We start from the raw sequence: 23960 nt of genomic DNA on the forward strand, positions 1-23960 counted from the left end.
GAGCAAGTCCAGCCCACACTTAAGGGAGGAAAACAAAGCTCTACCTCTTGAAGGGAGGTGGGTCAAAGAGTCTGCGAACATATTTCACAGACAACCACACGTATAGCACAAGTCACCTACCTCTAGTTTGCTCTTTGGTCCATAGTGGAAGTCAGCAGCTTTTCTTCTGTAAAGGACCAGACTGTAAATATTTTAGGCAGGGGGGCCAGACTGTCTCTGCTACAACTCTGAAACTCTGCCATTTTGCAGCAAGGTAGCCACAGGCAATACCCCTGATCCGTGAACCATGTGGGGGTTAGGGGAGCGGACAGTCAGAAACCCGCATCTAACTTTTGACCCCCTCAAGACTTTACTACTTACTACATAAGCAAATGAGTGTGGGTGGCTTTGGTCCAGTAAAATGTTACTTACGAAAGTAAGCATGGGGTGGATTCGGCCCATGTGCACTAATTGGGTGACCCCTTCCTGGTCTATGGCTTAGAGAGGTACTGAAGTCTAGCATGCTTAGTTTTGTTTCCTTGCCATCAGAATCCTATCTTATAAGAAATTCATCCACCTGGTTGACTGTCTGATCTGACGCCATCGTGCCTCTGCAGCTTGAAATTCAGAGGGGAGACAGTAGGAAGGAAAAGGCTCATCAGAGATGTAGGTGGAGAAAACTCCAGGACTTGCAATTCCCGTCTGTCTTCTGGGATATAGGGAGAGGGGTGTAAAAAGGTGAGCTGATTTGGTGCAACAGGGGACAAGATAGTGTCTTCATCCCACTTAATTCCTGAAGTTGAGATGAGGCAACTCTGAGAGGAGATGCTCTTCAGACAACTGGAACTGTGGGGCTAGACTACAGCATTCAGATGCTGACTCCTGCTGTGAATGAAGGGATCCAACTTCACAAAGTCCTGCAGCTCCAGAGCCCTGAGTACGAAGATGGGGGAGAAGAGAAGGCAGAAGCTGCAGGTCGAGAGCAGTAGGGAACATGTGTGGGCAGGAAACTTCACACTGAGAAGGGGCCTCACCCTGTGGGGTGGGGCATGGGATAAGCACTTATTTTGCAATATTCATAAACTTTCAGTGGCTATTTCTAGCTAGTATAAGGTTAAACATATGTAAGAACTTAGGCCTAATTTCCCCCCCGTTTTTCAAGACTTGATTTTGCAAATACTGACACACTGCTTGTTTCTCAGGGCTGTTTATATATTAAGCTTATTATTTGATTGAGTCAAGTAGAGATAGGACTGAGAATTCTACTTTTCCTTGGAATTCACTTGCAATGGAATTTTTAAGTTGCATAAGGTACATAATTCCCCATCTGAATTATGAATCATCCTCAAGATAGTTGACAAGCTTAAAATGTTGTATTTTACCTTTTTTCAGGCAAAAGCGCAGATACTGAATAGTCATTTTAACGTTTGTTTTAAAGGTGAAATCTTATCTCTTGGGTAAGATGTGCTTTGGGAAAAGAACCCTCCGCTGGTAAACTACTTCTCAATGTGGTTTGTTTTTGCTTTCAGGACACACCATCTATCATGAGTCCATTTGGGTAGCGGGACATAATGTCAACACTCCATTGTTCTGTAAAGCTTTTCTCCCTCTTATCCTGAATCTAAACATAAATAAAAAGAGAAAATAAAAATGTTTTTTAAACTACAGCTTTCATTGCAAGAAATAGGCAACTTTTTTTGAGGTGATTTCATCAAACTTAAAACAATAACCTGTTCCCACCAACAGTTCTTAGGTATAAAATAATAACGTGGGAACAATGTTTTCTCTATTTCAGGTGCTTGGAGCTGGGAGCATTACAGAGACTTGGAACTTTAGACATCTAGCTTCTTACCTTGTGATGGAAAGTGTGTAAATTAAATGTCAGGAGGAAAGCAGGCTGTGGAAACCTGACCCAGTTGGAGTCCCTCAGCCCCAGAGATGCAGGTCGGGAACCAGTGAGTACCGCAGATGGCCACCACCCTGCACCCAATTCCTCTGACGGGTGAGAAGCCAGCCTCCCAGTCTTTCCAAAGATGGATGTGAACTGTTCCTCTTTTACTAATAACTTTATTTAAATAAGACACAGGAACTTCTATACTGAAAAAATACAAAACAAAAGCCACACATTTCCTTGTGTAAAGCCATATTGATGGTGACTCCAATACTGTTCAGCGCAGTGGCTAGGATTAAACAGTACAACTATATACAAAATTTAAACAATTTCTGACAAATTTCTACAGCTGGATGTAGGATACATTTGAGCTCAACAACTTCCTGGAAATTTATATGGCAAAGCATAAGCTTTAACACATTTGGTTCAAAACGTTCATATAGGCTAAGAATAAATGTACAACACAATTAATATTCAGTTTATCATGAGAAAATAAAAGCACATATCACTATAAATATCGTACATCAGATTTCATCACCAGGAAAGCATATTCAGTCCATCTTTTGGAAATTGATATTGATACTATTGCATCTTATTTGGACAAAAGCAGAGCATAAGATCAACACGTGGGTAATGCTAAACCAGGTATCAGAAGTTAATGGAGCTCATATTTATCTTACAGAACTAATAATTTTCTCCCTTTAACCATAATCTACAAAATATAGTATTTTCATCAAGGCCTGAGATTATTAGGGTTAAAGGTGTCTGCTGCTGAAGAGATTGTTTAAAAAGGTTCCCCTGTGGAAATGGCAAAAGTAAACTGAGTCCTTTCCCATGACAGTCTCCTACAACGTAACACTGACTAATTTAAAGGAGCCAGAATGCGCCTTCAGTAGAGAATATTACTGCAAACTTTGGTGGAAAGAAGAAAACTGGAATCATGACAACATAATACACAGAATACATACACACACAAGCACATACACATAGATGCCATTTCTTTAAAAGAAAAATCAATGGTGTTGCTTTCACCTCTACTGTCTCTTCCTTCTCCAACCTCCTTAGAAAATAACAACCTGGGAATGACTGAAGGGAACTGCAACGTTCCAGTAGCTGTAGGCATCTTGTTCCCCTAACTCTTAAGAAAACCGTGCCCTATACTTAAGGTGCAGATGGAAACAACTCTATGTTTTATTAAACTGAACGCAATGGAATGAAAATACAAAAACTTCCCTTTGCGTTTGGATCCTCTCTTTGTGTGACAGAAAACAATGCCTGAAAGTCGGGCTCTTCCCCTGAGCGGTCGGGAGCATCGGGGGCCCTGTTCACACTGCGCTGAGAAGTCAAGTCTGCAAGGTCAAGGCTATTCACTTGGGTTTTGCATGACCAAAATATCAACAGAACTATTCATGATACTACCGAGAGAGGCTTAAACGATACAGCGTCAAACTACTGCTTTTGTAAGTCACCAACTAACCTCTAACTCCTGTGGCATTAATTCTGAGACCTACACATTCCCTCTCTACATGAATGTCACTCATGCACCTGAACTGCTTGAGGAAGACAATAACCCCAAACGTGTCCTTTTTAAACCTGCGAGTTAAAGACTCTCCAAAAGGGAAACTAGACATTGACATGCCTTAGATAAAACAGTAGCGTTTCATGACCTTGATGGCCAACATAAACAAACAAATCTCAACCACTCCCTGTGAAACTTCACTCGTTCTGAATTTAAACCTAGACATTCTTGCCTTTAAATTCCATCACACACAATGTGGAATGTTTGTGTACTGGACGCTTTATATGCGACACTGAACAGTCATTAACTGAGCAACACCTGAACTTGTAAAAAAAAAAAAAAGCCACGTTTACACACGTTGAGACCATGAATGCAACAGCTGTTTTCCTGGTAACCACATGACAGGAGTGATGTCAGACACCCTGGGTGTGCTGGTCCTCATTTCCCCCAGGTCCAGGATGACTGTTCTCCTAGGGCTGAATGCACTTCTTATTCTAAGGAAGTGGAATGTAATGAGGAAAGGGAAATGCGTAAAACAAGGAAAGGCAAAGAGTGATGTTCCCTCTTTAGCTTTTTAGCTGTGAAATAGTTAATATCCCAATATGATATACATTCCAAGTTACCTGAGTTTAGACTTCAACTGAAGTACCTGAAGCTAGGCCATAGGGTGGGCACTGTGCAACTGTTGTGGCCATTATTTTATTTTATTTTTTGCATTGTATGTATTACTGAAGTTAGAAACAAACACCTGGATCGATTGTAAACATAATCCTGAAGTACAGTATTTTCCATAGGACAAAACACAGCAAGACATTTTCTATTTAGACAGGCAACTTTTTGATATAGAGCTTATTTATACTGAAGAATTTGGAACAAAACACAGGACACAGTACTAATCTGTCAAACATACTATGAAATGCATAGTCTCCACTTAAAATGCTCAGTGACACACATTTTGCAAGCATTGCTGCTTTCCACAAAAACTGCTGAAGAGGAGTTCCATCCCTGCCAAGATCAGTGTTAAGAGATACTTTACGATGCTGCTAAGTAGCTTGTTGTCGGTGGTGGCATTCAGAAAGTTTGTCACTCCATGCAGGTAGACATCTGAGACCTGGTTCCTAATCCGTGGATGGTCCCGTAGGGCCAGCCCCCGCGGCGGCATTAGATGACCACGTAGTTCTGCACGGAGACGTGCTCCTCACCCTGCAGGTCCTGCAGGAGCTGCGGGGGCTGCTGGGATGGCTGCGGGATGGAGGAGGCCTCCGTGGAGCCCGCGCTGGTGTCATCAGAGAGCGACGTGAAGGAGACCCGAGAGGAGAGCTGCTCCATGGTCAGGGTGGCCAGGCCTGGGTTCTGGGCAGAGCTGGGAGAGTTCTTGAGCATCAGCTCAGAGGCGGGTAAGAGAGGGCCCAGGAGCTTTACAGGACAGAAAGCTGATCCCGTTGGGATGAAATTAACCTTGTTTTTGTCAGGACATGAAAAGAGAGGGGCTGAGAGAGGCTGACGAGACCTAAAACCATAAAACAATTGAGGTTTACTTACAATCACGAAAAAGTTGAGCACTTTCTGAACTAATTGGAGTCTCTAAAACAGCTAAAATGTGAATGGCAGGGGATGAGTTAAGTGTACAGAGGGGTAAACATCTTCCATAGCAAAGTCAGCTGGCAGATCCTGATGTACACAGCACTGAAGTGGTATGTGGGCAGACAAATCTTCCCAGAGGTCATTAGTTTGCTTTCAAGCATTTAGGGACGTGGAAACACCTCTCACATTACAGCTGAAGACCATGCTCAGTTGGAAAGCTCTTTCTTTTAAGAAAACGTATACTGGGAGAGGATTTCCCCACCGTTTCCTCCTTTTTCTGCATCTCTATACATACTTTCGACTAACACAGATCAGAAAAATAAAGTTTCAATAGCTCCTCAAAGAGCCAGTCAGCCCAACAAAGCAGGGTCTGCAAGCCCTTCCTCTCCTCCCATGCCCAGAACCTAAGCCATCCTCCCCTACAGGCCGGGCTGTCCCTGCTACATGCAAGGGCACAGCGGCCTCCGCCGTACACCTGCACTGGGCACAGGGATGATTGTACTTTTTTGCCCAAGAGCCACACAGGTTGTTGGTTTTTTGTTTTAGCTATTCTGACAAGTAGTTTCAGTATGAACTTTTCCTTTAATTTCTAATGTGTACATATTGAAATTTCAGAAAGAAAAAATCTGTAAACAGAAAGTCCGGTGACTATACATGGTACATGTGTCCACAGGGAAGAAGACTGGCTTCCTCTGGCTGGTGGTCACTGCCATTAGATGCACCACGCATGGTACTGATACTAACTCTGCTGCTCAACATCTCTGTGTTAGCCACCTACATCCACACAGCCTCGGAAGGGAACATTCTGAATGACTGAACATAGAGCTTTTAGCTAGTAAGGATGAGTTCCCAAGTTTCTTTTGTATCAGCTTACATATTCCCAGCATACAGCCTCCGCTTCTCCTTTAATAAGCTCTCTTTTGCCTATTCGATTCTCCTCTCATAATTCTGAAACACATTATCAGCTGGATGGAGTAGTTGATTCATCTGTAATCAACTGGTCTCAGTAAAAAGCTTTACAGCTTTGCAGATCCCAGCTGATAGAAAAGACATTACTTACGCCATTTCCTCAAAGACCTTCACTCGCTCACATCCCTCGGGGGGCTCCCGTTTGAACATGTAGCTGTTGTTTGGTTTGGGAGATGAAGCATACTTGGGTAACGGTGAGCTACTCCCACTGTCTGTAAATTTAAAGCAGTTATATTAACTAGTGATTGAAAGCTCTTTTCAATTAAATTTGATTTCCAAACAAGCAGCCGTTTGCACAATTTATCCACTATGGCCCCTTTGCTTCCGCCACAGAGCTTCCTTTATGGCACAGCTATTTCTAACACCCTTCTGTAGTACATTTCTTATACAGAAAAGCTTCAATGCAACAGTAATCTGCCACACCACGGAACATAAAAGGATGATATTTGGGTCTAGAAAACTACATTCTGAATAAAGTAGAGCTGTAGTCCTGAAAACAAATGCATTATTATGTATTGCAAAATGTAAATGAATGGCATAATATGTGTAAGTCATACAGAAGAATTACAAGAGATTGTAATACAGGGTTCTCTATGTTTTCTAACTGTCCAACCAATGTAATTGGAAATTTTAGTATGTGGGATAATCTTCGCTAGCTCTTAGCAGAAACGTTACTTTTACTAAGCATCATGAGTAATATGTATGCAGGGAAAAACACAAGTTTGTAACACAATGTCTTTTCCCTTCAGCCCACCATGAAAAAGTAATTTGCTCAGGATTTTGCCTTGAAAATGCCTGTATAAAAGGACTTTCTTAGCACAATTTGTATTTTTGCTACTGGAAGCATGAGAAATCTAAAAACGTCTCTACCTAACATGTTTTCTTCATATTTTGACCAAAAAGAAAATGGTCTTATTCATGAAAAACTGTAAAATCTATATGTAATTTCTTCCTTTCCTATCTGGCAAAGGATTTTGGAAATTCAAATCCACCAAAATGTGTCATTATCTCTGTGAGATGCCAAGCTGTAAAGTCAGTAACATGCTTGTATAAATACAATAGTCCCATTTGAACAAATTCTGACTTAATGCAAACCCAATCCCCCCTGCTAAAATACTAAGCACATGATCTAGTGAAATGTATTATTTTCATACATACTCTGAAAGATGGCATTTGCACCATAATTACATTAGTCACAATTTTGATAAGTTGCTTCAGTTTAGGATACAGAACACAGTCTAACATTCAGAATTTGAGTAATAGGGATGTTTTATCATTATTAATGAAGTATAGTACATGCTTAGAAAGTAGACCCTTCAGGCACACTTATAGTGTATTTGGTGGGTGATTCAAAGAGCTTCTATGTTAGTCCTGGGAACAAAGATGTGTGCTTGCATTTGAATGTGGCTGTATCTCTGGCTGGGAAATCATTGCTTTGGAAAATAAGGCCACACTATTGGGAAACCTAGAGAAGCACATAGTTTCTCCATCACTACTGTTAGGTGTGTCCCTACAGATTATGCGGAGTTTCTTGGAAATAATCAAGTCTTAGAATTAAGTTGGGTGTCTTCACATACCACACAGATTTGCGGATTGTCTTAGATTCAACACTTATACTATACTGCTTAAATAAATCTCCTGGGGAGGGGGGGAGGATATGAATTTCTCTCAGGAAGATGCCAAGCATCATTAACCTGATTAGAGTCTGAGTTTGCTGCTCTCTATTTGAGCTAGGCTAGACCAAAAAGACTGGTCCACAGTAAAAAACAGGTGAGAATGAGGCCAGTAATACCAAGAATATAGCTGGACCTTGCTTTGCTATCCAAACAGCAAGCCCTGCAAAGGAAATACAGAAGAAAGTAGATAGAGCATGGGATGCCTCCATGCAGATAACTGTTGGTAATAACAGAGCCCTCCTGGTGTGCAGAAGTGGCCCAAGACCATGGGCCCCATGCCGTTAAAAGCCTTTCTGCCATCAGCAGGGGTGTGACCTTGTCAGTAGCAAGCAAGGATTCACCCTATTGTCATGTAAGAAAAATCATCTTGGCCACAGTTACAATCTGTGTTCTATTTCTTATTATATCACTAGGCCTACCTACAAGACTTCTCTCATACTTTATTGATGATTTCAAGGGACTTTCCCAGAACTGAAAGTTACATGTGAGTTGAATGATCTACAAAACTGATTATCTTCCTGTTAACTATCTATAATGAATTAAATGGTTTTTCTTCTTGAAACTTTTCTAATTTCCAATTTCTAAAAACTGCTACATGAAAATGGTACTATAACATCTTCAGGCAGAAAGCCACATGGAACTTAAGCATATCATTATAGTCCTAAAAGCCTGTTCCTTCTCTGATACTCACTGCCTTATTAGTGGTGGTAAACATTTTCCACAACTCCCAAGCTAGAGCTCTGCCTTTATCCTCATCTCACACATCTAATCAGCCACCAAATGCTGCTGCTGATCCTTCTTCCATCCCTTCTTCCAAGTCCTCTGCCCCTGCCACCCCTCCTCCACTTCTCCCTACACCTGTGGTTTCCCAACTGAGGTGCACAACACAACTTGCTGACAGGCAAGAAGAAAATATTAGAACATTTATATATTCACTTTATATCTTTGAAAATATGAAAGGAAGTTTTGCAAGCACATATTTAGTTTGGGGATTGGATTACACATAGATAATTTAGAAATATATGAATTTATATTATGGGCACAGATTAAAAATTATTGAAAAGTGTGTGTAATAAATCAAGTTTGGAGACCACAGGACTAGGCTCCTACAACAGCATCTTGGCTAGTACTCCTGCTTCTCTCTCCAGTTCTGTAATTCCACCCAAGTTATGGTCTGAAAAGATAGAGCTAGTCATGTCCTTTAGCTTACAAAAGATCTTTGCTTGGCTCTTCATTTCTCTTCCCAAGGCCTCCAAGGCCCTTTAAAAAGTAGCTGCTTCTCCACCTCTCCATGTGCACTGCTTTCTACCTACTCCCCACCATTCACCCCTGTGCTCCAGCCACGCAATTTCTTACTGTCCTCCACACACCAGGCCCTTTCACGCTGAATGCCTGTACTCCTCCTGCAAAGGCAGCAAGAAGTAGGGTCAAGTAGTAGAAGATTTTTGTTGGCATCTGGACTGCATAGAACTTAAGTTACTTCATTTCTCTAAGCCTTAGACTCCCCATTCTTAATATAAAGACAACATCCCTACTCATAGGATTATGGCAATATTACAGGAGATAACACAGGTAAACCACCTGAGCACATTTAATCATCTTAACAATGCTATGAGGCAGGACCATCATTATCCCTAATTTACAGGTGAGAAAACTGAGATACAGAGAGGTTGAGTAACTTGCCCAAGGACACACGGTTAGTAAGTGGCAGAGCAGGGATTCAACAGGTGAACCTGAGTCAGAGTTCATTACCGTTAGGCTCTCTGCCAAAGTCTGATCTATCTCAATTCCACTGTCCTCATTAGAGACATGAGGTGACCAGAAGATCAAGGTCCACCCAAGTCTAGCATTCTGTTTCTAATTAAAATCTTACAGCTCAGGTAACGGCTTTATTAGGTCTGCCTTCTGTTAGCCTCATAAAGAGATACAGTGGAAGGAATGGCCTCTGTGTGTTGATATTTATTCTGAGAGTAAAACAGAAGATAATGGGACAAAAATTCAACAGGTCCCCTTTTCCTCTAGCCTGGCTGACACCCTATTTTCTCTCCAGTCATGAACAGAGTTGAAGATGTGACGGGTTTTAGCAAAGGTACTTCCTTTCCCCTAATTTCAACAGGAAACAAAGCTTCATGTCTTTGATAGGCTTCATGTGAGCCTATCACTAGGTTCACATAATCTTAGTTTTTTTGTTTGTGGGGAGGTGGGGAGAGAGAGGATCACACTCTTCCTGAACATTCAAAAGCCAAACACATACAATTTAACAACTTAACAAAAAAGACACTAATAATTTCAACACAGCTATAAAAATATATCCTTAAAAATGGACATGCCACGAAGAAAGCTCTTAAAGGATTACTCAGAACACTACTCCATTTGCTAAGGATAAAGCAACAAGCAAAATAAAGTTACCTGCTCCTGCTAGAGCTCATATCCCGCTAAATGTGTAACAGGAGATTAGGTGAGAGATATAAGCAGGCATGCTAAATTCTGGGCTGCTTCTATTATGGACTCTGGGTTGTAATTGCTAGAACTGAGCTGTATATTTATTAGTTTTGAATTATGAATAGTAACTTATCCAGAGAACTAGCACAGCATCTGCCATTGCTACAAATTGTGAACATTTTCCGAAAGTAGGGAAAAAGGCATTTATTTATTGGATGTTCCTATTAGCTGTCAGAATAGGAATATACATAATTTTAGATGCTATCTTGAAAAACAGAATCAGGAAAGATGACGTCAGAGACATAATTCTAAAACAAATCAGTTTTTTAAAACAGCAGCTAATATTTATTATTTATTTAAATTTATTGGGTGACACTGTTTAATATACATTATTAAGTGTATAATTCTATAATACATCATCAGTATATTGCACTGTGTCTCACCCTCCAAAGTGCATCTCCTTCCGTCACCACTGACCCCTTTACCCTCTTCATCCCCCTCCACCTCCTTTCCGCCCCGGTAACCACCGTACTATTGCCGGTGTCTAAGAGTTTGTTTGCTTTGTTTGTTCTGTTACTTTAGAAGAGATCTGCTTTACCCTGTGAGATAACTCCTTTGTTGGAACTGAATCTCTACACTCCTTGTAACTTCACCACCAAGAGGTTCTTCTAGGAGAGTAAGCATCCTGGAACCACATGGGAAGAATCCTTTCATAGAGAAACCAATTCACGCTCAAAAGCAGTGATTGGCAAGATGTAGTGGCTAAAAGAAGTATATCAACATATCTATTTTCACAATATAAACCACAAAAAGTGCTCCAAAAATCTTGGCCGATTAGGCTATCTGGGAGATAGAGGGTTAAAGTATGGTAAGGGTAAAGGTCAAAAAAGATTAAGAAATAGAGTCCTAGAGATCAATCAAATAGAGTTAAAATGTATGTAGAAAGGAATTAGAAGATGTTAAAAATTCAAAGTTTGCCTAGGGTCAAACCCAAGACCCTGAAAAGACAAGAGAATACTTTTTTTTCCCTCTCCTGTGAATAAGGGCTGTTCAGTTCTAACACCCAAAAAGTTTAACAATATTAATATTTATGAGTTAAATCACAGTATGAGTTAAATAGGCTTTTATGCATTGGTCTTAGGAAACTCCATCCACATAACATATGTTGTTCCTGCGGGAAAATATAGTTTATGTTCCAAATAACCAATTTATGGGCTCTTGGAATACAGCTCTCCATAGTTGGATTGAGTAGAACTTTTGAGTCGACTTAGATTACAATAATCAATGTTTCCACTATATCTTGCAAAACTGCAGAATGTTATAACAACTGCTTACGTGAATTGTGCCAAAGACCAACTATAAGTGGCAGACTGAAGTCTAGATTTTGTGGCTTGCCCAGCACCGGTCTGGCTGCCATCAAGGAACACTGACAGAGCTGCTAAGGGAACTAATATTTTTACGCTGTCATCCGTATTATATAAATGACTATTCTCCTCCCTTGCATTTGGGGCATGATAATGTGGAAGAATTTAGCCGACTCTCAGGATATATTCTGAGGCTGTCAAGATGAGAGCTCTTATTCTGGATCCCTGAATTCTACACACACACACACAAGCCAAAACATGAAAGCAGTCTCTCCAGCCTGGACCTTTCTCCATAGAGTGTTTCTGTCCTGGTGCTACAACTGCAATAGCCCAAGAAAAAACCAGCAGGCTAACCAACTAATACTACTTTAGAGGTCTCAGATTACACAGGACTCATGGAGAAGAGATGCTAGACAGAGGCAGAAGTAAGTGTTGAATAGAGGAGTGCCGGAAGAAGCACCAGCTCACCTCTCATTAGAACGCATATTCCAGTGGTGTCCCTCCCCTCCTGTGAACGCTACCAGGGCCCCAGGATGTCTGAACTGGCTAGTCTACCACAGAACTGAACAACATGGGGGTGCTCCAAATCAATCCTAGTTGACTACAACATTATAGAATCAATTCTGTTTTCATAGTTAATGATGTAAACATTTTTAGAAACCTATTAAATTTCACTTTTTTCTCTACTGGAAATATACGGAAACAAAAGAGCAATTTATGTTTTATTGCAAAAAAATGTCAAGTATAAGATAAAATAAGTACCTTTAAAAAAATCCCCAGAATTTAGACTGTACATAGAGATCTGACGCCCCCCCCCATAAGGTATCATTTTGATTCATTCACACCAGATGTTTATTGTTGTATTGGCTGTTGTCATTTTTTTAATTTGACAATCGAAAAGAGGTCAGTGTCCCTGAATAAATGTTTTCAAAATTCTTGTAGCAAACTGGTTGAAAATTGCTGTTGTAGAGAAAAAGTTTGCACTGGGGAGATAATAATAATGATTATTATTTTTATAGCAGCAGCTACCATTTATGGAATCCTTGAGAATTAATGCAAGTTTTATGCCCCAAACTTTAAGGACTCAAGTCCATTCCTGTGTGTCAAAGCACTCTGGTGTTAAGAGTGCTCCCTGCAGAAGACCTTGCAGTGCAGGGAAGTGGCATGAATATACCTTCTCATAAGAACACAGATTGTAAGTGTTCAGGAAAAAAAGGCATTAAAGAACATATACGGTTTTAAACTTCGAATCGAACTGCAGAGCCCCAGATTTATCTGTCTCATGGAATACAGACACTTATAGAGTCCTGAAGGCAACCTTACAACCAGTGAACCAAGATGGAACTCATCTGTCAACTTTTTAAAATATGTCCTTTGTGGGTCAGTGTCTCTCAGTTACCCCGAGTATTAAACTTAAAAAGAAGAAAACAAAACTCCAAAATTAATTGTCTAGTCATACTGTCACTATTATGTTTACTTTTCATTTTAAACCAACTATAAGTCCTAATAAGCAGCAAAAGTGGTCAATCTGAAACATACTTATCTTTTCTATGGGTTTAACAAAGAATATGGGCTTTGGCATCAATCAGACAGACCTGTTTTGCCATTTACCACCTGTGTAGCTTAAAACAAGTTTAAAGTTATTTCACATTTCCATTTACCTTCAAAACAAATGCTCCTACTAGAAGCAAAGTGTTTTCTTGATTGTTCTACTGAAAATGTTACAAGGGAGTGATTAAAGACATTTGCTCTGGTAGGATGCCTCAGTGAGATGACAGTTTCCTGGTCTAACATCCTACCAAGTGAAGACTTCCCACTTGAAGCAAAGATGCCTTAGGTGCTATCCTGATCAATACAACCTTCATGGGGTAAGGGAGCTCACAAGGCTTTCGGAAAGGAAAGGGCAAAAAGAAAGGAGAGAACCGCTGACATCTACCCACGGAAATAAGAGCAGAGGACAAAGTCCAAAGTAGGTTCCATTTAAATCTCAGCAGACAGTCAGGCATAATGATGAATGAAAGAAGCCAGACACAAAATGCCATTTTATTTCTAGGAAATACAGTAACACAGACAAACTCGATTATGGTGATGGAAGTCAGAATGGTGGTGACTTCCAGGTAGAGGGGAAGGATACCGCTGGGAAGGCGGCTGAGAGGCTCTGGGGTGCTAAACATTCTAAATCTTGATCTGCATCCACTTACAAAAATTCATTGCACTGAGCACTTAAGATCTGGGCACTTTACATGTAAAAATACCTCAAAATGAAACCAATTAAACTATTAAAGGGAGGTGGGGGGGGTGGTGGTCAAGTCAGGACAAGGACCATAAAAATCCTCTAAGATGCTCTAAACTTAATTTTTCTATGTTTTTTAATTTTTATTGCTTAGGACCTAATTTTTTACGGTGAGAAGCAATAAATGTGTTTAAAATAATTTCTGTGTTTCTTTGAAAGTAGCTAGGAAGGTAGAAGCTGGGCAGTCTTTGTTGCCTTCTGCGTCTAGGTCTGAGAGGGCCAGAAACTGAAACAAGAGACTGAGCACAAGAACATGGGAAATGGTTTGGGCCTAACAAGCAACAAAAAAAATCCCAGAAGTTCTGTGCTCTTATTAGTGCTATCAATAATTCATGTATACAACATAATATAATCCCTGATGTCCTATAGATAATGTATTAAACTTTATTTACTTGGTTAAAAAATATACTCATTCTTCCAACAGTATTTTTAGAAATTATTTCTTCCCAAAGCAATCTGATTATGCAGTCTAACTAGAGGCACAAGAAATAAAGACTCTACCATAACCATCATTAACTCTGGGCAATACCAAAGAAAAACCTGTGTCATTTGACATGAAGCTGTACACAGTCCATTTTACAGCTTTCATTGGCTCTCAGAATCATGTGCTGTGCTTCTCTGACACATTTATGGAAGATGTTTGTAAGAGTCACAAAGAAGGGAATATGTAAAACCAATGAACAAACAACCCTAGGTTAATCAATCCTTTACAATCCCACCACTCAACAAAAGAAAAAAAAATGATGCAATGGTCTAAGGCAAAGAAAGTGTGAGCAAGGCCCTGTAACAAACCCTCTATTGAGGTGGGTGGTGTCATTCTTACCTTTATCACGATCATAGAGTAAATCTTCCGTTGAGCAAGGGCTACCATCCTGGGATTCTGGGGGACAGAAGGGGGAGACACAGGGCGAGTGGCTGCTGCAGCTGCTGCTGCGCTCCTGGACAGAGGGGGTCTGAGTGTCGATGCTGCGTGTGCTGCTGCTCCGGTAGTGAGCAGGGAGCGGAGCTCTTCGGCCATCTGGAATATCCAAAGGCTGTAGGAGGAATAACCATTACACATGTGAATGACAGTGCATACTCTCGCTTCACACAGAAAACACATGGCGTTTCCTCTAATGTCATATTCCACTATCAGCATCAGTGATTCTTATGAGAATAAAGGCACCAATCTTGTGTCTTAAATTCTGCATGTTACCTTTATTGAACAAAAAATTTCTTTCATATCCCAAAGTTTTTAGGGTTCAAAGTACTACGGGTAAATTGTCTTTAAAATGACGCAGCTCTCTATATGTATTGTAGGTCAGCATTTCCACAATATCCCCCAAGAGCAGAGGCTTCTTTTAACACTGAATCCCGAATGCCAAGTACTGGGTCTGGCACACAGCGGACATTCAGTAAATATATACTGAATGAATTCATTGAACTGCTCAAGAAATCACTTTTACTTGCCAATAAGAACTAAAATCTAATATTCACAAGTATACATTTTTCTGTTTGTTCTTTCTTATTTTAATTTTGAAGGCCAGGAACAAACAATGTTTTCTATTTCCTTTGCAAATTACCCAAATTTTCTAATAATGAATGTGATATATTTTCAAATAATACTTCTAATAAGGGCCTTTTATTTAGAAAATAAAGAATTTTACAAAGAACTTTTACAATTCAATAATTGAAAAATAACCTAATTTTAAAATGGGGCAAAGTATAGACAATTTTCCAAAGGAGATGCACAAATGGTCAATAATACATGAAAAGAAGTTGAACATCATTAGCCATCAGGAAATGCCTCTCAGTCCCAATGACGAGATACCATTTCACATCCACTAGGATGGCTAAAATAAAACGGACAATTTCAAGTGTTGGTGAAGATGCAGAAATTAGAACCTTCATACACTGCTGGTGGGAATGTAAAATGGTGCACTGCAGCCACTTTGGAAAACAGTCTGGCAGTTCCTCAAAAGGTTAAACAAAAAGTTACCATGGTACCATACCAACAATACTACCCTAGGTATAAACCCGAGAGAGATGAAAACATTATGCTCACATGAAAACTGGTATATCAATATCATAGCAGCATTACTCATAATAGCCAAAAAGTAGAAATAATACCAATTGATGATGGGATAAATAAGATCCAGACACAACTGACTATTATTTGGCAATAAAAAGGGATGAAGCACTTATACATGTTAAAACAGAAGTGAAACTTCTGACAAGTGGATAAAAAAAGCAGTTACAAAAGGCTACATAGTACATGCTTGCATTTATATGAAATGTCCGGAACAGGCAAGTCCTTAAACAGAGAAGGTAGATCTGTGGTTGCCTAGGGCTGGGACCATTGGAGGGAAATGAGGGATGACTGCTCAAGGGTATGGAGTTTCTTTTTGGTGATGAAAATACTGCAAAATCAATTGTACAGATGGTTGCACAACTCTGTGAATATGCTAAAAACCACTGAATTGTACACTTTAAACATGTAAACTTTATGGTATGTGAATTACATTTAAAACTGTTACCAAAAAAGAACTTTTGAGACAGTTAACAATATTTTTTTAAAAAGAATTCAAACATTCCATGTAAACTTACCTTGGACACTTCCTCCTTCCCATTACTTTCCTTAATGAATACCTTTTCTAACTCAGGACTTATTCCTTCTACATTGCAGGGCACACGTGAAACAGCTGATTTTGGCACTGATATATTTGACAGAGGCATAGGGACTGATCTTGATCCAGTAGCCTACAAATCAGAAGATAAGGTAGTACCAAATTATTTGTGGTCAAAGAAATCAAAACTAAAGAGTATGGTAAATCTGAAATTAGAAACACAATGACCTTTCAAAACAATGTAAGTTCAGATACACATACAGAAATTTAGGTTCTAAAATAAGGAATGTAAAAATCACAATCAAAATAATCCGTTATGCAAGCATATAGATATGACTGTATTTATAATGTATACACTTTGTTTTTTACTTTAAATTCTTTATTAGTTAAGGTATTACAAATGTGTCCTCATCCCCTCCATTAACCCCCGTCCCCCCCCCCCCCCCACTCATGCTCTCACCCCCCTGTTGTCCATGTCCATTGGTTTGGCTTATATGCATGCATACAAGTCCTTTGGTTGATCTCTTCCCCTTACCCTCACCCTCCCCTACTTTCCCTCTGGGGATTAATAGTCGGATCGCTGTTTCTCTGTCTTTGGATCTGTCCCTGTTCATGCAAATACAAATATTGTATTTGTTCCCGTTTTGTTTTTTTACTTCAAAATAAGATATGTGCAGTGTGCATAGGAATTTGTTCATAGTTTTTTTTTTAAAACTATAGTCCGGCCCTCCAACGGTCTGAGGGACAGTGAACTGGCCCCCTGTTTAAAAAGTTTGAGGACCCCTGTTTTAACCAGTCGTTATAGGTGGAGGTATGAAGGGCTCTGATTGGTCAGGACTGGTCTTGTGCCCACCCTGAGCGGAGGGTTGAGGGGCAGCTTTGCCTGAGCCATGGGGGCTGAGAGAAGGGGAAGGAGGTTCCCCAAAAGGAAGATGGGCAGGAAGCCGGCAGAGAAGAGGGAGTGCTGGCTCCAGGCCACCCCTGACCAGCGGCGGGGCCGCGGGGACAGCCCGGAGTGCTCCGCTGAGCTTTTGCAATCACTAATGTTCCTGAATCAGGACCCAGCCGCTCACAAAACACGCTCACGGGTGAGAACTCTTGGGAATCACAGTTATGGTTGTTTGCAAACCAAGTCTGGACCGTCAACAGAAAGCCTTCCAGTGTCTGTGCTCAGCCATCAGCCCAAGGCCATCTGGGCCCCTGCCAAGTCTGAACCCAAGGAAATGACATAAAAACAATAGCGAGGAGGTGCTCGGCCGGGAAGGAGGCTCCGCGTCCACAAAACCAACCATGTCTGCCCTGCCAAGAGGGGCTCCAGGGTCACTGCACCCATCCTCCCCCCTCCCCCCTCCCCCACCACCAAGAGGGGCTGAAGACAATCCCCAAATCACCTGAATCGACCACCGACGATGTGGCTCAGAACCTCAGATGGTGCTGCCCTCACTGAACTAGGATTTTGACAATGAAGCCCACTTCTTCCATTTGCTGTAAAGATGCCATTAGGGGCTTTACCCCGTGCAAGCTGTCTGCCGCGTGTAGAATTCTTTCCTCTTTGTCAATAACACGTGTCTTCTGCTGGTTGCCCGGAAGCTCAGAGCCTAAAGTTTACACTCAATCAAGCTACGCTATGGGTCTTGGTGCCTGGGCGGTCTTGGATACCTTGGTTCTGATTCTGTTTCATTTTACTATCCTTATTGTCAGGTTGTAAATGTCCTTAAACTCTTTTCAGAAAGAGGTGGGTATGTGAATTAAATCTGTAAGCATAAGTAAGACAGCGGAGCCAGTGGGGAATTCACGGGAAGACTAAGCCAGGACAGCTTCCTCACGAGACATGGGTTTGAACCCTGACTCCCCCTCCCCCTCCTCTCTAATGAATCCATCAATAAAAATTTTTTAGAAACTCAGTAAATGGTGCACTGAAGAGTAGTGGTCTTCACTCTTTGTAAATTTTATTTTTAAAACAAGGTACCCTACCCAGATCTTGCGTTCTAATCAATTACCAACACGTTGAAGTATTCCATGGGTGTTGGTGATTTAATGGGGATTGCATTGAATCTATAGATTGCTTTGGGTAGTATGGACATTTTGATGATGTTGATTCTACCAATCCATGAACACGGTATGTTCTTCCATCTGTTTATGTCTTCCTCTAGAGGAAGACATAAACAGATGTATACACTTTTAAAGTAGAATAGCAGACATAATCTTTGGCACCGTTTAATTTTTACCCTGTTCCATTTTTACTGAAAAAGCATAGTTGAAATCATGTAAGTTAAGTATACCATGTGACTCTACTGTTTGTGTGTGTGTGTGTGTGTGTGTGTGTGTGTGTGTGTGTGTCTGTCTGTCTCCTGCACTGAGACAATTACCTGCAAGTATTTTCCATTTCCATTTTGTCAGTCATTTATTTATATAACATTATTGCCAGAAGTATATATTTGGTTTCTGCCCTGGTCCCTAACACAAAGTTCCTAAAATTCTTGTAATTTCCTGAGTGATAGGAGTGCCAATTAGCATCTTTTGTTCCAATATTTATTTTTTGACCCCAGATCCTGACACAGAGCTCCTAAATTCCTTGGGATTTCCTGGGTGGTAGGAGCCAAGAGTCTTTTTTGTTCTAATGAGACAGCTCTTAGTGGGCTCTTGAATACCTTCAGAATGGGGGCTAGTCACTAGAAAGACCAAGCTTTGATTAGAAGCTTGAAACTTTCGGCGACTCCCACCCTGACTCATCCTCTCGGGAAGGGAGAAGGGATGAAGATTGAGTTAATAGTGGATCGTGCATATGTGATGAAACCTCCATAAAAAAACCCTGAACTATGGGTTCAGATACCTTCCAGGTTGGTGAACACATAGCCATATCCACCAAAGGGTGACATACCCCAACTTCACAGGGACATAAGTGCCTGCACTCAGGATCCCCCAGATCTTGCCCTATGTTCCTCTTCATCTGTATCCTTTATTATACCGTTAAAACACACCAATAAATGTGTTTCCTTGAGTTCTGTGAGCCATTACAGCCAATTATTGAACTGATGAAGGGGTTGTGGGAATCCCTTCTTTATAGCCACGTGGTAGAAGTACAGAAGAAAATCTGGGACTTGCAATGGCATCTGCAGGTGGGGGCAGTCTGGTGAGGCCGAGCCCTTCACCAGTGGGGTCTATGCCAACTCTAGGCAGTTAGTGTCAGAATGGAATTGTGAAACTCCTAGTTTGTATTTGAAGAGTTGGTGAATGGGCTGGTGTGGAAAACAACCCCACACATTTGGTAGAACATTATAAGTAGAGGGTACGGAAGTTCACATTTAAGAGAAAAGTACTGATTTTATGTTTATATTTTATGTAATCATCTCATTAAGTTCTCAGTTTTTATTATGAAAAAAAATAATCATCAACATAATTAAACAGAATAGCATAATGAATCCTCAGGTGCACGTCATCAAGCTTCAAAAATTAAAACAAGTGCCAATTTTGTTTTATCTAAAATCCTTTTTTTTTTGTTCTTAGAGTATTTTAAAGAACATTCACCTCTCACCTACAAAAAGTTCAGTGTGTATAACAAAAGATGATTATTTTTACACATAACCAAATGCCAAAAAGTTCTGTGTAAATTGGGAACAAGCAAATAATTCTTTTATGTTAAGTCAACAAGTCAACAGATCTACTATAAATGCATTGGGGTCTTACAGAAAAGATGCTTAAAATAGACAAAGTAAGAATAATATTTTAATTCTATCAGATTAAGGAGAAAAAGGAAGTCATATGTGAAATTTCACTTCAAATGTCTGAGGCTTGCTTGGCAATTGCATGTTTGTTTTACAGCTCTGATGAAGTATAAATGGTGTACAATAAAATCCTCCCATTTTAAGTATGCAGTTCATTAAGCTTTGTAAATATACACAGCCATCCAATTATGAGTATAATCACATTTAGAACCTTCCATCATTCTGAAAAATTCCCTAGGGCCTCTCTGTAGTCAATTCCTAACCCTAATACTTTCGGTCTCTATAATTTTGCCTTTTTGATAATTTAATATAATGAATCATATAGTATGCAGTCTTTTGCTCCTCACTTTTTTCACTTAGCATGTTTTTGAGATCCAACCATCTCAGTATCAGTAGGTCCTTCCTTTTACTGCTAAGTAGCATTACACTGTATAGATATATGAAATGTTTATCCATTCACTAGCTGATGGATATTGGTTTGTTTCCATTTTTTCACCCTTATGAATAATGCCTCCATGGACATTGCTGTACAAATCTTTGTGTGGACATGTGTTTATTTCTCATGGACAGATGCTAAAGAGTGGAACCGCTGGGCTGTATGGTCAGTGTATACTGAACTTTTGAAGAGAATGCCACATTGTTTTCCAAAGTGGCTGTACCATTTTGTGTCCCCTCGGCCCCGCCACAAAGTATGGCTCTTCTAGTTGTTCCACATCTTCATCAATATTTGATATTGTCAGTATCTTCCATTTTAGCTGTCCTATCATTAGTTTTAATAGTTTAGTTCATTCACTTTCATTTTCTAAATATATAATATTGTATGCAAATAATGATATCAATTATTTCTTTTTTTCACAGCTCTGTCTAGAGCAATGGTTCCCAACCTTTTCTTGGCCATGCCCCACCTAAGCATCTCTGAAATCCTGATGCCCCCCCACCCTGTGATATATTATTCAAAAAGTGAACTCCTATTCACATGGAGGAAGCCTAAAAGGCCATTAACTTGGTCTAAACAAGCTTCCAAAGAACATGGCATCCATGAAAGAGAAAAATAAAAGAACAGACAGTTGAAGTACTGAGGAAGAAATCACTATGAAATTGTTAAAATAATAATAATAATATGAAGTGATTTGAAAAAACTAGCAAATAAAGTTTCAAAACATAGAAAACTGAAATGCATAAATATGTCAATATCTGTATCTATAGATATAGATATATACTGTATATGAGACCTCCAGAACCATAAGACATGCAAAAAATTCACTGTTAATAATAACTCATTCTCAAACTGCCCCCCTTAAAAATCAAATTGCCCCCCTGTGGGGCATGTGCCCCACGTTGGGAACCACTGGTCTAGAGCATCTATATTATTAGCAAATAATATCAATAATTACAGACATCTATGACTTGATTTTTATTATAACAAAAACACTTCCAATATTTTATTGGTAAAATCTAACAATATGTGCAGTTAGTCATATTAAGATATACCCTATTTTTAAATAAGTTTTATCATACATGAGTACTGAGTTTTTATGAAGTCTTTTTAGCATCTATTTTGACCTCCTGATTCAATGAATGTAACTAATACATTCTGTAATGTTGAATCATCCTCACATTTGTGAAACAATCCCTAATTGGACCTGGGTTTTTTGTTTGTTTGTTTTTTATCCTCACCAGAGGATTTCCACACACACACCGCCCCCCCACCCCCGCCCCCCAACTGATTTCCAGAGAGAGGGGAAGAAAGAGAGGAGGGGGCGGAGGGAGGAGGGAGAGGGGGAGAGAGGGAAAAAAGAGAGGGAGGGAGAGAGAGGGAGAGAGAGAGAGAGAGAGAGAGAGAGAGAGAGAGAGAGAGACATCTACGTGAGACACATCAATTGGTTCCTCCTGCAAGCACCCCTACCAAGGCTGGGGAACCTGCAACCAAGGTATGTGCCCTTGACCAGGAATTGAACCCAAGACCCTTTGGTCCACAGGCCAATGCTTTAACCACTTAGCCAAACTAGCCATGACTGGACTTGTTTTTATATACTACTTGGGTTTCTTCTGCCATAGCTACTATATTTTCTTTACTAAAATTTACATAAATATTTGTAAGTTAATTTGGTCTAGACTAGCCTTCCCCAAATTTTGTTCCATTGGGCTATGCTAATACATGTTCCTAGGAGGAGAAAACCCCAACAAAACTATAATCCTCAATTTCTTCATATGTAAAATAGGGGTAAAATATATAAGAGATACAGAGATAGATGGGTTACAGTACTATTAGGAAGATTAAATGAGATAATGCCCATAGTTGCTTAATGAGTGAATGAGCTAGGATTTCAGCCCAGCCAGTATCAATTATCCTTGAGACCACTACACACAGCTATATCTGCTATTAAAAAGATTAGATATATGGCTAAAAAACCCTTCTTATACAATTTAGCAAATAGTAGTAATTTAGTAGATCTAGGGAAGCGGTTCTCAACCTGTGGGTCGCGACCCCTTTGGGGGTCGAATGACCCTTTCACAGGGGTCGCCTAAGACCATCGGAAAACACATATATAATTACATATTGTTTTTGTGATTAATCACTATGCTTTAATTATGTTCAATTTGTAACAATGAAATTGGGGGTCACCAAAACATGAGGAACTGTATTAAGGGGTCTTGGTATTAGGAAGGTTGAGAACCACTGATCTAGGGATTTACATTATTAATTTTTAATCCTAAAATGATAAAGATTCTCCCTTTATAATGAACCCTTTAACAAAAAGTTAGCTTACCTGAGTGTGACTGATGGCTATATGGTTGCCATGGAGAGGTGACTGACGATCTTTCTCCTTACTGTGCCGACTACTCTGTTTACTACGTTGTAGTTGCTGCCGCAGTTTGGCAATCTGCTTTGGAGAGAGAGCAGGAGAAGCAAAAAGAGAACAAAAGTGATTACCAATTTTTAAGTACTTATTTCTTTAATTTTTGGATAATAGACTGATTCATTCTTCCAAGTTTTAATGATTAAGACTTAAAAAAATAATAATAAATATATGCTACAAATGTTCAATTGCACAATTTAAATATTGCTGTTGGTAAACACGTACAGTAAATTTCCCCAGATTATTTCAGATTTTACCTTTGCAACACCAGAAATATCTTCCTCTTTAAAACGCTTTTTATAAGGTGAGAAATTAGTATTTCACATTCCTAGGGATTAAAGTCAAACCCAATCTCTTAATATAGGAGCAATATTAGTTAAGTCTTATGTAAACAAAATCAACCTGGTTTATCAATCACTAAATACTTGAAAATTTTAAATTCCATAGTGGTAAGAAAAATCAAAGCATTTAGGTAATTTATTAGTATTTTATTACTTAATATTTTACTATTTATTACTCTTTAGTCACACAACTGGCATTTAATTTTCCAGCTTTACTGAGATATAACTGACATAAATATTCTGTAAGTTTAAGGTGTACAATGTGTTCATTTGCTACATTTATATATTGCAAAATGATGCCACCAGAGCATCAGCTAACACCTCCATCCCATCACTTAATTACGGTTTCTTTTTTGTAGTAAGAACATTTGAGATTTGCTCTCTTAGCAACTTTCAAGTATGTAATTCGGTATTATTAACTACTAGAGGCCTGGTGCACGAAATTCATACACTTGGGGGGGGGGTCCCCCAGCCTGGCCTGTGCCCTCTCACAGTGCAGGAGCCCCGCGATCGATCACTCCAAAGATGTAGGCCCCGCCCACCCATCTGGGGCTCCTCAATAGATTGCCCCAAAGAGGTAGGCTGGAGCCGGGGGTCCCGCCTCCACGCCATGTGGAGCCGTGGGACCCCCAGGCCTCGCCTCACAGAGCCACGGCCCCGCCTCCACACCACGCGGAGCTGTGGGACTCCAAGGCCTCACCCCACCCAGC

At 40.0% G+C, this 23960-nt stretch overlaps 1 protein-coding gene across 1 annotated transcript in view; it reads right to left on the reverse strand.

The window, feature by feature from the left end:
* Positions 1-2026: 2026 nt before the first annotated feature.
* The window catches only part of GLCCI1 (glucocorticoid induced 1), a 77962-nt gene continuing 56028 nt past the window's right edge, over positions 2027-23960 (reverse strand). The window contains exons 5-9 of the mRNA XM_014547554.1: positions 22820-22936; positions 16304-16456; positions 14541-14751; positions 6034-6154; positions 2027-4899 (exon numbers count right to left, since the gene is read on the reverse strand). Of these exons, the coding sequence (XP_014403040.1) occupies positions 4551-4899; positions 6034-6154; positions 14541-14751; positions 16304-16456; positions 22820-22936 (951 nt within the window). The 3' untranslated portion in view covers positions 2027-4550. The remainder of the gene's footprint in view (positions 4900-6033; positions 6155-14540; positions 14752-16303; positions 16457-22819; positions 22937-23960) is intronic.

The sequence above is a fragment of the Myotis brandtii genome, unplaced genomic scaffold (assembly GCF_000412655.1).
Source record: "Myotis brandtii unplaced genomic scaffold, ASM41265v1 scaffold48, whole genome shotgun sequence".
In the NCBI taxonomy this organism is placed as follows: Eukaryota; Metazoa; Chordata; class Mammalia; order Chiroptera; family Vespertilionidae; genus Myotis; species Myotis brandtii.